This window comes from Oryctolagus cuniculus, chromosome 1 (assembly GCF_051225735.1).
Source record: "Oryctolagus cuniculus isolate XC-2025 breed Fujian yellow rabbit chromosome 1, ASM5122573v1, whole genome shotgun sequence".
NCBI classification, from domain to species: Eukaryota; Metazoa; Chordata; class Mammalia; order Lagomorpha; family Leporidae; genus Oryctolagus; species Oryctolagus cuniculus.
In genome coordinates, this window is record NC_142867.1 from 167756513 (window position 1) to 167769963 (window position 13451).

At 40.2% G+C, this 13451-nt stretch overlaps 1 protein-coding gene across 6 annotated transcripts in view; it reads left to right on the plus strand.

Annotated features, from left to right (window-relative positions):
• The window catches only part of JAK2 (Janus kinase 2), a 133165-nt gene that overhangs the window by 44870 nt on the left and 74844 nt on the right, over nt 1–13451 (plus strand). For all 6 annotated transcript variants that reach the window (XM_051846028.3, XM_070051600.2, XM_089299204.1 and 3 more), the window contains exon 3: nt 6964–7214. In XM_051846028.3, coding sequence (XP_051701988.2) covers nt 6989–7214 — 226 coding nt within the window. In that variant the 5' untranslated portion in view covers nt 6964–6988. The remainder of the gene's footprint in view (nt 1–6963; nt 7215–13451) is intronic.

The following is a 13451-nucleotide window of genomic DNA, read 5'->3' on the forward strand; positions in this document are numbered from 1 at the left end:
CATATTAATTTCAAAGAACAGTTTATTAAACATTTGTGCAACTACTAACCATTTCAAGAACCAAAACATGACCAGTAATTCACAGGTCCATATGTGTTTACTCCTAATTATCTCCTGCTTATCTCATAGAGGTAACCACTGTATTCTGGGTTTAACATTTCTTTGCTCTTGATTTTTTTGTTTGTGTAACAGATGTACAAACCTAAACAATATACTATTCAGTTTTGCTTGTCTTTGGATTTTTAACAATTCTTATTTTACTGTTTATGGTCTTCTAAAATACATGGTTTTTACAATTTTGTATTTCTGAGATTTATCTACGTTGCATAAAACTGTAGTTCATTTATTTCAGCAATTGAGGAGCATACTGTGTAGTGCAAATGTATCAAAGTATTTGCCCATTTTCCTGATAATTTGGGTTATTTTCAGTTTTTTTTCTTTTCAATTTTCTTTTTAAAAGATTTATTTATTTGAGAGGCAGAGTTACAGAGAGGGGGGGGGAGACAGAGAGAGAGAGGTCTTCCAACCACTGGTTCACTCCCCAAATGATCACCATGGCTGGAACTGGGTCAATTCAAAGCCAGAAGCCAGGAAGTTCCTCCAGGTCACCTATGTGGGTGCAGGGCCTAAACACTTGGGCCATTTTTCATTGCTCTCTCAGGCTGTCAGCAGGGAGCTAGATTGGAAATGGAGCAGCTGGGCCTTGAACAGCGCCCATATGGGATGCTGGCGCTGGCCCCTCCAGTTTTTCTTTTGCCATTGGAAACTGAGGCACATGAATATTGTAACATATAATTGGTATACATATGCATGAGTTTCTGTAGGGTGTGTAACTAGGAGTAGAATTGCAGATGCAAAGTGTGGCCTCTGGCAATTACTGGGGGTCCTCAAAAATCATTCAAGTAAAATTAAAATGAATTTTATAACAATGCTGAGATATAAATTACTATGATTCTTAAATGTCTTTCACTGGCTGGTGCCGAGGCTCACTAAGCTAATCCTCCGCCTGCGGCACCGGCACCCTGGGTTCTAGTCCCGATCGGGGTGCTGGATTCTGTCCCGGTTGCTCCTCTTCCAGTCCAGCTCTCTGCTGTGGCTCTAGTGCTTGGGCCCTGCACCCGCATGGGGGTCCAGGAGAAGCACCTGGCTCCTGGCTTTGGATCAGCACGGTGCACCGGCCGCAGCGGCCATTGTGGGGTGAACCAATGGAAAAGGAAGATCTTTCTCTCTGTCTCTCTCTTATTGTCCACTCTGTCTGTCAAAAAAAAAAAAAAAGTCTTTCACTGTGTTTACATATTCCATAGGAGGTGTAAAAAATACTAGTAAGTAAAACCACAGGTACCTTAGCACAAGTCAAAGCAGTGATACCAATATCAACAACTGTGGTCGTAATCATCATATACTTTTTTTTTTTTTGTGCACTTATAGAAAAAGGCCAACTTAAGTCACTTATGCCTTTGATTCTATGTCGAAAAGAATCAGTGGATTTTCTAAAATAGTGAGTATAATTTAATTAAGCAAACATCTTTTGAGTGACTGTAGAGTTCTGAGTTTGTATATATATTTAAGGCAGTGTGATCTCCTTTCTGTCCTAAATATATAATGTGTCATATTCAAATATAAAAAAGGGAAACCAAAAAGTATATATCCTGCACAACAGTGGATCAAGCTGCGTATACTTAGGCAGTATAAATGCAAAATAATGAGAGGGATTAAAGCCTGTGGTTGCTGGGTTCCTTGTGTAAAAACAGGTACTTTGAGACAAGGAGTTTGGCAGTTGTGGTATAACATGGACATAGAGGCAGGTCACTACTGTTTTAACTGCTAGCCATCAATTCCCTTAAATAGGCTATCAGGAAGGGAATCTCTTCTCAAATATTGCCTGCTATAGTTTGGGGTAATTTTCAGGATTAGGGTGGTGAGATGATGCAGATTTTGCAACAATATAAAGCAACTATTTTCAGCATTATTAGTGGGTCTGCATCATATCTGAGACCTTCAGGGCAGAAATTTTAACCTTCTATTGTGAGACCTGGTGCTGTGCTTACTTATACATAGCCAGACAGGCTAGTTGGAAGCAACCACAAATTGTCAGACTGTGGTGGTGGTGGTAGGTGTGACTACAGAGTGTGTTTGTATGTTGGGGATGAGGGAATGTGTGGAATGGTGAAAAGAACCTGCAAACCAGATTTCAACATACTTGAAGAAATCGAGTTCTAATAAAGTTAACACAATTAAAAATTGAAACATGGGGGCTGGCCTCGTGGCATAGCAAGTAAAGCTGCCTCCTGCAGTGCCGGCATCCCATATGGGTGCCAGTTCAAGTCCCAGCTGCTCCACTTCTGATCCAGCTCTCTGCTGTGGCCTGGGAAACCAGTAGATGGCCCAAGTCCTTGGGCCCCTGCACCCATGTGGGAGACCTGGAAGAACCTCCTGGCTCCTGGCTTCAGATGGGCCCAGCTCCAGCCATTGCAGCCAGTTGAGGAGTGAAGCAGCAGATGGAAGATCTCTCTCTCTCTGCTTCTACCTCTCTGTAACTCTGCCTTTCAAATAAATACATCTTTAAAAAATTTTTTGAAACATGAATTTACTACATATAAAATTTAAAAATTTAAGTAAACCTTTAATTGAAATATAACATATTCTTAAGTGCATAGCTTGGTGAATTTTCATAACATGAGCAATACTGTAATAACAACTACTTAGATCAATAAATAGAATATTACTGGCATCCTAGAGGCCACCCTGTGCCTCCTGAAGAGTAATGTTTATGATCTTTCTTTTTTAATATAGGTATTTATTGCCATGAAGTTTCCCCGTAGAACTGATTTTGCTGCATTTGACTCTAATGAACAAAAAATGATAGTGTAATAGATTATGAGAAACATTTTAAAACTTAGGTATTTTTGCAGAAATAAGTTTTTAAAAGTTGTATTTCCAATTGTTAGTGAATTCCAAAATTCTTGCAGTTTTGTTTGTTTTAACAATTACCAGTTTTGGTTTTTTTTTTATTTATTTTTTATGACACAAAGTTTTTTTTTTTTAAATATTAAATTCTCAAAAAGGTAGAGTCACAGAGTGGAGCTGGGGGAGGATCCTCCATTTCACTCCCCAAATGGCCGTAACAGCTGGGGCTGAACCAAGCAAGCCAAAGCCAGGAGCCAGGAATTCCCTCTGAGTCTCACATGTAGGTGGTAGGGGCCCAAGTACTAGGGCCGTCTTCTGCTGCTTTCCTAGGTGTATTAACAGGTAGCTGCATTAAAAGTGGAGCAGCTGGGACTCCATCTGGCACTCCTTTATGGGATGCCAGTGTTGCCTGTTGTAGTTTAACCTGCTGTGTTGCATTGCCAGCCCCTGTTTTGTTTTCTGCCCTGGAAGCTCTATAAGATATTATTTGAATAACTAAAGATTAATTCTAATAGAACAAGATCCTTATAGTTGAATGTAGGATTATGTTACTTGTTGTAATTCACTTAATAGTTATTTTTCCTTCCTTTGTATCTGTAGCACTTAGAAGAGAGCTTGGCATATACTAAATGCTATGTGAGTGTATTTGATATTATTTCCATCCATTCCTTCTGTTCACAATTACATCTAGGGAGAGAGTTGTCAAATTTTCATCTCACTCTCTTTTTTTAAAGATTTATTTATTTATTTAAAAACCAAAGTGCAGAGAGGGGGGAGAGACAGAGAGAGGTTTTCTATCCACTGGTTCACTTACCAGATGGTTTCAACAGCCAGGACTGGGACTGGCTGAAGCCAGGAGCCAGGGGCTTCCTCCATGTCTCTCACAAGAGTGGCGGGGCCCAAGCACCTGGGCCATCCTCTGCTGCTTTTCCTAGGCACATTAGCAGGGAGCTGAATTGGAAGTTGAACAGCCAGGCCTCAAACTGGAGCCCATATGGGATGCTGGCATTGCAGGTGGCTGCTTTCCCTGCTTCACCAGAACACTGACCCCAGATTTTCATCTCTCGTCATGAACTTTCTCCAAGTACCAGTTTCACAAGTTAGTGACCAGCTGGGATAATTTCCCAACTACCATTCCTAAGTGAAAATGTATCAAATAGTTGTTCTTATTCTCTTCACCTTCCTGTATCAAGGGGAGTTGCTCTTCTCACTCCCTTATTTCTCTTAGTGGTATTATAGCTCTCCCAAGTTTCAAATCTGCCCAGTATTTTTCATTCCCCTGAGATCTTCCATATTCATTTAGTCACCAGGTATCTTTTATACAAGGTGGCTTTAAAAAGTTTATGGAAAGTGAAATAAAAGATAAGTTTATTTTGGTACAAAAAATCCATGCATATGTAGGGTCCTCAGAATGTTCATGGAAAATGCAAATTATGTAAAAAATTATGTATAAAGTTCAAATTTTGTTTTGCACCTAGATACATTTTTGTTTCCATTTTTCCACTAATCTTTTGAAATACCCTTGTGTCACCTCTCACTGTCCAGTTGTTTCTATTTTGGTTCAGGATCTTACTGTTGCCTAACTATTGTAGTAGCTTTCTATCTGTTCATCCATTCACCTTTCTAGCTTATTTCCCATGGGGTAGACTTTAAATTCCTTGGTCTAACATTGAATTCTTTCCTTCCTGAATTTTATACTGTTAGCTATAATTGGCATTCATTTGCAAGTAGCAAGATGTCTGGTGGTCAGTAGGTGTTTCTTGACATTGATTCAGCTGCTTAAAGCAAGCTACAGCTGTTATTTTCTTGGCATTTCTTTCATGGTTGTCTCATGGTTTTGAGGTGACTGCTCTGGGGAAAAAGCAAACAGATCAAATCAGCATAGTCAGCCTCCTTCTAAGGATAGTCCTCAAAGAACTACTCCATGGCTTCCACTTAAATTTCATTTGCTGAAACTGATTCACATAGGTAGCTATCCATTTGTGGGAAGAGCTGTTTTGTTGTTTTTTGTTGAACATGTAACTGTCTCTAACAAAATTTGGCAGGAAGAAAGGGGAAAATGTATAATAGGTAGGTAGATAGAATCTTGCCACAAATATCCATCTGTATTGTGAATCTTTTTTCACTGGTATGACTTTTCATATACTTCAATTCAGCCCAAGTACGTTATGTATTTCACTTCTTTTAATGCTTCATTGCTGTCCTGTTCTCCTAGAATGTCCTTCCTCTCTTCATCTAAGTCCATTTTTTCAAGGATTTTGCATTTTTCAAGGTCAGTTAAAAAATCTTACATTTTCTAATAAAATTCATCAGAGTATTCCCATCTTAAAATAGTTTTCCTCCTCCAGACACCAATAAACAACTGTTAGAATTACTCATTTGTTGAGTGATCATGTTGCTTCATGAGATCTCTTCTTCTATTGTTGTTAACTAATCTTTGTGGATTCTTTTTTAAAAGACTTATTTATTTGAAAGGCAGAGAGAGAGAGAGAAGTAGATTCCTTCCATTTGCTGGTTCACTCCTCAAACGGCTGCTGTAGCTGGGAGGTTTGTCCAGGCTGAAGCCAGGAGCCCAGAACATTAGTTCTCTCATGTTGGTGGCAGAGACCCAAGCACTTGGACCATCTTCCGCTGCTTTCCTAGGTGCATTGGCAGGGAGCTGGGTTGGAAATGGACCAACCAAGACTCTAACTGGCACTTGGATATGGGATGCCAGGCTTGCAAGCAGTGGCTTAACTCGCTGTGCCACAATGCCGGCCCCAGTGTATTGTTTTGATAATGGTACATAATTATGTTATGGTTCCTCAGGTCAGGGATATCCACATAAAGTTTGTTTTTTTATTTATTTTAAAGATTTATTTTATTTTATTTGAGGACAGAGTTACAGAGAGAGGTAAAGACAGAGAGAGGTCTTCCATCTGCTGACTCACTCCCCAGATGGCTGCAATGGCTGGAGCGGTGCTGATCCGAAGTCAGGAGCCAGGAGCTTCTTCCAGGTCTCCCATGTGGGTGCAGGGACCCAAGGACTTGTGCCATCTTCTGCTGCTATCCCAGGCCATAGCAGAGAGCTGAATGGGAAGAGGAGCAGCCAGGACTCGAACCAGCGCCCATATGTGATGCTGGCACTTCAGGCCAGGGCAATAACCTGTGTGCCACAGTGCCAGCCCCACACATAAAGTTTATAATCTGATTTCTTGCACTGTGCTTTGTATGGTGTAGTAGACTATTTGTTTAGTTAATGAATTTGATAGAATCACTGATGTTAATAAGAGTCCTTTTTAAAAAAATATTTATTTTGGCCGGCGCCGCGGCTCAATTGGCTAATCCTCCGCCTGTGGCGTTGGCACCCCAGGTTCTAGTCCCGGTCGGGGCGCCGGATTCTGTCCCAGTTGCCCCTCTTCCAGGCCAGCTCTCTGCTGTGGCCAGGGAGTGCAGTGGAGGATGGCCCAGGTGCTTGGGCCCTGCACCCCATGGCAGACCAGGAAAAGCACCTGGCTCCTGGCTTCAGATCAGCATGGTGCACTGGCTGCAGCGCGCCGACCGTGGCGGCCATTGGAGGGTGAACCAACGGCAAAGGAAGACCTTTCTCTCTGTCTCTCTCACTGTCCACTCTGCCTCTCAAAAAAAAATATTTATTTATTTGAAAGGCAGAGTTAGAGAGGTAGAGAAAAAGAGGGAGAGAGGAGGAGAGAGAGAGAGAGAGAAAGAGAGAGAGAAAGAGAGAGAGAGAAATCTTCCATCTGCTGGTTCTCTCTTCAAATGGCCACAATGGTAGGGCTGGGCCAGGCTGAAGCCAGGAGCTTCATCTGGGTCTCCCACAGCGGTGCAGTGTCCCAGTGACTTGGGCCATCTTCTGCTACTTTCCCAGGTGCTTTAGCAGGGAGCTTGATCAGAAGTGGAGCAGCTGAGACTTGAACTGGTGCCTATATATTTCCGGTGTTGCATGTGGAGCTTAATCCATTACAACTCAATGCCAGTACCAAAAAAACTTGTTTGTATATGAAGGATACTTCAGCAGTATCACTTTGATTTTAACTTCATTGTTTTCTCTTAAAGGCAAATGTTCTGAAAAAGACTCTTCATGGGAATGGCTTGTCTCACAATGACAGAAATGGAAGAAACATCTACAACTCCTATGCATCAGAATGGTGATATTCCTGGAAATCCTAATTCTGTGAAACAGATAGATCCAGTCCTTCAGGTGTATCTTTACCATTCACTCGGGAAAGCTGAGGGAGATTATCTCATCTTCCCAACGGGGGAGTATGTTGCAGAAGAAATTTGTGTTGCTGCTTCTAAAGCTTGTGGTGAGTATTATCTTTTTATTAATAGATCATTGCTTTAATTATGCTACTCTAATACCAGTATACTTATATATTATGGAGGGAGAGATTTTAAAAAATACTTGAATGGCTAGCAGGTATTTTTTTTTTTTTTTTGACAGAGTGGACAGTGAGAGAGAGACAGAGAGAAAGGTCTTCCTTTGCCGTTGGTTCACCCTCCAATGGCCACCGCGGCCGGCGCGCTGCAGCCAGCGCACCATGCTGATCTGAAGGCAGGAGCCAGGTGCTTCTCCTGGTCTCCCATGGGGTGCAGGGCCCAAGCACCTGGGCCATCCTCCACTGCACTCCCTGGCCACAGCAGAGAGCTGGCCTGGAAGAGGGGCAACCGGGACAGAACCTGGCGCCCGACCGGGACTAGAACCCAGTGTGCTGGCGCCACTAGGCAGAGGATTAGTCAATTGAGCCGCGGCGCTGGCCATCAGATATGTTTTCACATGCATAAAAAATGAGAACATCACTAAAGGAGAACTTAAATAAATCTGCCTTGGGCTAGGTATCAGAATAAATTAAAGCCTATAAATGTTTGCTGAGCACTGTTTATAAGACTAGGTAAGATAATTAAAGAATCTTATCATGGGATCTCATGACAGGGTAATCTTAAATCTATATTTTGCGAGTAGTCTGAAAGCAAATATCAGTATGTTGGGTATGTATTTTCAATTCATTAGATATTTTATAGCTATAACTGACAACTCATTTCATTCTAGTTAGCTTCTGAAGACGGTTATCAATATTTCCTCATATACATTTTTGTTACTTCTTGGTATATCTTGAAGTTTTTTTTTTTTTTAAAGTTTTGTTTATTTATTTGAAAGAGTTACACAGAGAGAGAAGGAGAGGCAGAAGCAGAGGCAGAGAGAGAAAGAGAGAGAGAGGTCTTTGACCCACTGGTTCATTCCCTAATTGGCTACAATGACCAGAGCTGTGCCAATCCGAAGTCAGGAGCCAGGATCTTCTTCCAGGTCTCCCACATGGGTGCAGGGGCCATTTCCTACTGCTTTCCCAAGCCATAGCAGAGAGATGGATTGGAAGTGGAGCAGCCGGGACATGAACCAGCACCCATATGGGATGCTGGCACTGCAAACGGCGGCTTTACCTGCTACACCATAGTACCAGCCCCTGAGTTATTTTTATACTTGAGTTCTAATTATAATATCTGTCTATCCCTAACTAAAATTATGTACCATAGATTTCTCTTTAGAGTAGATACATTTCACTGGAACACTGAAGTTACCAAAGAATCCATTATTATGATATCTAATTTTTAAGTGCTCTTTCAATAGAAATCCAAACTGATGTTTGTTTTTGTTTTGTTTTGAAGTATAGCAGTATGATTTTAATTCTAGAAGAAAAGGAAATGGCTTACATAGTATTTATAAGAACAGGAACTTATCCTTGTGTTACTGAATATCATAGAGTAAGTTTGATGATCAGTATAGGTCAGAGTTGCCCATTAAATATAAGAGGGGCCAGTGCTGTGGTGCAGCAGGTTAAAGTCCTGGCCTGAAGTACTGGCATCCCAGATTGGTGCTGGTTCTAGTCTTGGCTGCTCCTCTTCCGATCCAGCTCTCTGCTATTGCCTGAGTAGCAGTAGACGATGGCCCAAGTCCTTGGGCCCCTGCACCCAAGTGGGAGACCTGGAAGAAGCTCCTGGCTTCAGATCAGTGCAGCTCTGGCCTTTGCGACTAACTGGGGAGTGAACCAGCAGATGGAAGATCTCTCTATCTGTCTCTACCTCTCTGTAACTCTGTCTTTCAAATAAATAAAAATAAAAAAAAATTTTAAAAAATGTTAGAGGGAACAATTTCCATATATTCAATTTTGAAGTATTAAAATATGACAATGCTTACTAGTATAAATTGGAAAATGGCTGATTTGAATTTATAAACAATATGAATTCATTTAAATAATTATTTAAAAAGTACGATTGTTTTTTTAACATTCTCTTTTTGAAAGACTTATTTATTTATTTATTTGAAAGGCAGAAATACAAAGAGAGATGGAGAGTGAGAAAGAGAAATCTTCCATCCACTGATTCATTCCCCAAATGGCTGCAATGGCCAGGGATGGGCCAGACCCAAACCAGGAGCTTCTTTCAGGTCTACCACGTGGGCTGAGGGGCCCAAGCACTTGGGCCATCCCTCTGTTGCTTTCCCAGCTGATTTGTACTTCTGGATCAGAAGTGGAGCAGCCAGGACTCGAACCAGCATCCATATGGGATACTGGCACTGCAGACAGAAGCTTAACCCTCTATACCACAGTGCCAGCCAGTTCTTTGTAAAACAAGATTTATTTATTTACTTGAAAAGCAGAGTGATAGAGGAGGAGAGGGGGAGAAACAGAAATCTTCTGTCTGCTGGTTCACTCCTCAAATGGCTGCAACAGCTATGACTGGGCCAGACTGAAGTTAGAAATCTGAAACTCCATTCTGGTCTCCCACTTGGGTATTAGGAACTTAAGCACTTAGGCCATCTTCTGTTGATTTTCCAGGCACATTAGTGGGAAGCTGGATCTGAAGTGAAGTCAGGACTCAGGCCCATGGTCTGATATGGGATGCTGACATTGCTGGCAACAGTTTAACCCCACTTAATTCCATAACATCTGCCCTGAATTTCTTTAAATACTTACAAAATGTATACATCTTTATTTAAAAGCAAAATGTTAATTGCATTTGAAAATGCCACAGCCCAATATAGTTTTCAAGAAGCTACAAATCTAAGGCATGTCTAAAACCAATTTGATACAAGTTTCAGTGTAACTATGTTTCTGACTAAAACTAGTTCAACATACTAGTATTTTTTTGAACCTGCAAATTTTACCTCATTTTAATGGTGATTTTTAATTCAGTCCATATTAAGATGCTGATTAAATGTTCAGTATCTTTGATAATTTGTTACATAACAGATGCAAGAACTGCATAGGGCACATGAAGCTTAACCATCATCCTTTCACATTTATTTATAAAGTTTTAAATTTGGGAACTGAATAAAAGAATAATATGTGGAACAAAATTTGCCATTGTAGTTCTTCCTTTTCTGTAGTGGTCCCTTTATAGTTCCATTAACTAATGAAAAGGAGGCTAGTGAAGATGAGACAGTGTGAAAAGAGAGGTGTTGATTGCAAGTGGAAGGCTAGTGACAGACCTCAGGCTCTAAGCTATTTTTGTCCTTTATTTTTTGTCAATCCTATATTTTATTTATTTCTTATTGAACACAAGCTTAGAGGCAAGTTCAGTTGGCCGCTTTGTATTTTTCTGATAATTGATTTGAACCTTACCTATCTACCAAGAAGAGAGCTACTGATATATAGCTATTTAAAATTATGGATCTGAAGACTATATAATGAAAAAATACTTTTAATGTTAATTTTAAAAATTTACTTTTTATTTTTTAAATTTTGGATACACATGAAATACCTGTTTGTTTTTGTGGGGTACAGTACAATATTTCAACACAAATACGAAGCATTAATCAATTGTGCTAGGCAAGTATCTCTTTCATTTTCTTTGTCATGACCTACAGTCCTGCAGAATACCAGAACCCGTTAGTTTCACCCAGTTGCATTTTGGTACCCATTATCAAATCAACCTTCACTTCCTCCATCCTTTCTAGCATTTAGAAATTGCTGTTTTAGATTTATATCATGTATGTTTGTGTATATATACTTAAACTATCACTTGGGAGAAAACATGCAGTATTTGTCTTTCTGTGTCTGGGTAATTTCACTTAACATAATGGTCTTTAGTTTGTTCCATTTTGCTGCAGATGTGAAAATTAATTCCTTTTTGTAACTGAATAATAATTCATTATTCATATATGCATACCATATTTTCTTTACCCATTCAATTACTGATGGGGACTTTGATAATTTTATATCTTGGCTCATATGAATAGTGCTACAGCAAACTTAAGAGTGTGGGTGTATTTTTATATGCTGATGTCATTTCCTTTGTTTATACATTCAGAAGTGAGACAGTCGGGTTTTATGGTAGCTACTTATAGTTTTTTGAAAAAGCTACTGTACTATTCTTTGTGGCTAAACTAATTTGCATTTCCACCAACACTGTGTTAGGGTTCCCTTTTCTCTACATTCTTGCCAGACTGGATTTCAATTCAGGTCTTCCACATTGGTGACAGGGACCTAAGTTCTTAAACCATCATCTGCTGCCTTCAGGATCATATAAGCAGAAAGCTGGATTAAAAGCAGAGGAGCAGGGGCCAGTGCTGTGGCACAGCGGGTTAAAGCCCTGACCTGAAGCACCAGCATCTCATATGGGCGCTGGTTCAAGTCCTGACTGCTCCTCTTCTAATCCAGCTCTCTGCTATGGCCTGGGAAAGCAGTAGAAGATGGCCCAAGTCCTTGGGCCCCTGCACCCACGTTGGAGACCCGAAGAAGCTCCTGGCTTCTGGCTTCGGAACAGTGCAGCTCTGGCCATTGTGGCCATCTGGGGAGTGAACCAGAGGATGGAAGACCTGTCTCTCTGTCTCTGCCTCTCTCTGTAAGTCTGTTTTCAAACAAATAAAATAAATATTAAAAAAAAAAGAGGAGCAGACACTTGAATCAAGTATTCTCTTGGGTTTTGCGTGTCCTATTTGGCAACTTAACCACTGTGCCAAATACCTGTCCCTGTCTTTGATTTGTCTTCTTTTTTTCTATAGTGTAGCTCAAGTTTTTAATTTCATTTCATTAATCTCTTATGTTTTTTTAATTCTATTTCATTTATTTATTTTTATTTTTTGCTTTTTTTTTAAAGATTTATTTGAAAGTCATAGTTATACAGAGAGAGGAGAGGCAGAGAGAGAGAGAGAGGGAGAGAGGTCTTCCATTCGCTGGTTCACTCCCCAATTGACCGCAATGTCTGGAACTGCGCTGTTCCGAAGCCAGGAGCCAGGAGCTTCTTCCAGGTCTCCCATGTGGGTGCAGGGGCCCAAGGACTTGGACCATCTTCTACTGCTTTCCCAAACCATAGCAGAGAGCTGGATTGGAAGTGGGGTAGCCAGGACTCGAACCGGCGCCCATATAGGATGCCGGCACTGCAGGCAGCGGCTTTACCCGCTGCGCCATAGCACCAGCTCCATACCTTGATCATCACAAAGTAACTTTGTCTCTTTTTAGTTTTTGTAAAGTCCATTTTGTCTGATAGAAGTGTAGCTACTTCTGCTTGCCTTTTGTTTCCATTTACGTATCTTTTCTGTTTTTTTGTTTTTTTTTTTTTTTTTTTTTTTTTACTTTAAATCTGCTTGCATCTTTATTGTTGAAATGAATTTCTTGTGGATAGCATATTATTGGTTCTTGTTTTATCATCCATTCAACCAGTCTGTTTCTCTGAATTGGAGAATTTAGACCATCTATCTTTAAAATTATTGATGGTAATTATGGCTTAAGTCCTATTGTTTCTTCATTAAAATTTCTTCTGTTTTGAATATACTTTGTTCTTTTCCTAGTGGGTTTTATACTTTCACATATTTTTATGGTGGAGAGTATCATTCTTTCTTTCTGGATATAGTATTTTTTTTTCTAAAGAAATCTTTTATTTAATGAGTACAAATTTCATAAGTAAAACTTTAGGAATATAGTGATTCTTCCCACATACTTGCCCTCCTATGCCCACTCCCACCCCATCTCCCATTCCCAGTCCCATTCTACATTAATGTTCATTTTCAATTAACTTTATACACAGAAGACAACTCTATACTAAGTAAGGATTTCACCAATTTGCACACACACACACACACACATGCACAGAAACTGAGAACAAGTTTTGCAGTTAATTCTCATAATACAACTCATTGAGGACAGAAATCCTGCATGGGAAGTAAGTGCACAATGACTCCTGTTGTTAATTTAACAATTAACACTCTTATGTATAACGTCAGTGATCACCTGAGGCTCTTGACGTAAGCTGCCAAGGCTGTGAAAGCCTTTTGAATCCACAATCTTCATCAGTATTTAAACAAGGCCACAAGCAAAGTGGAAGTTCTCTCCTCTCTTCAGAGAAAGGTACATCCTTCTTTGATGGCCCCTTCTTTCCACTAGGATCTCACGGAGATTCTTCATGTAGGATTTTTTTTTTTTTTTTTTTTTTTTTTTTTTTTTGCCACATTGTCTTGGTTTTCCATGCCTGAAATTCATCTTGGGCTTTTCAGCCAGACCTTAAGGGCTGATTCTGAGGTCAGAGTGCTTTTTAAAGCCTTTGTCATT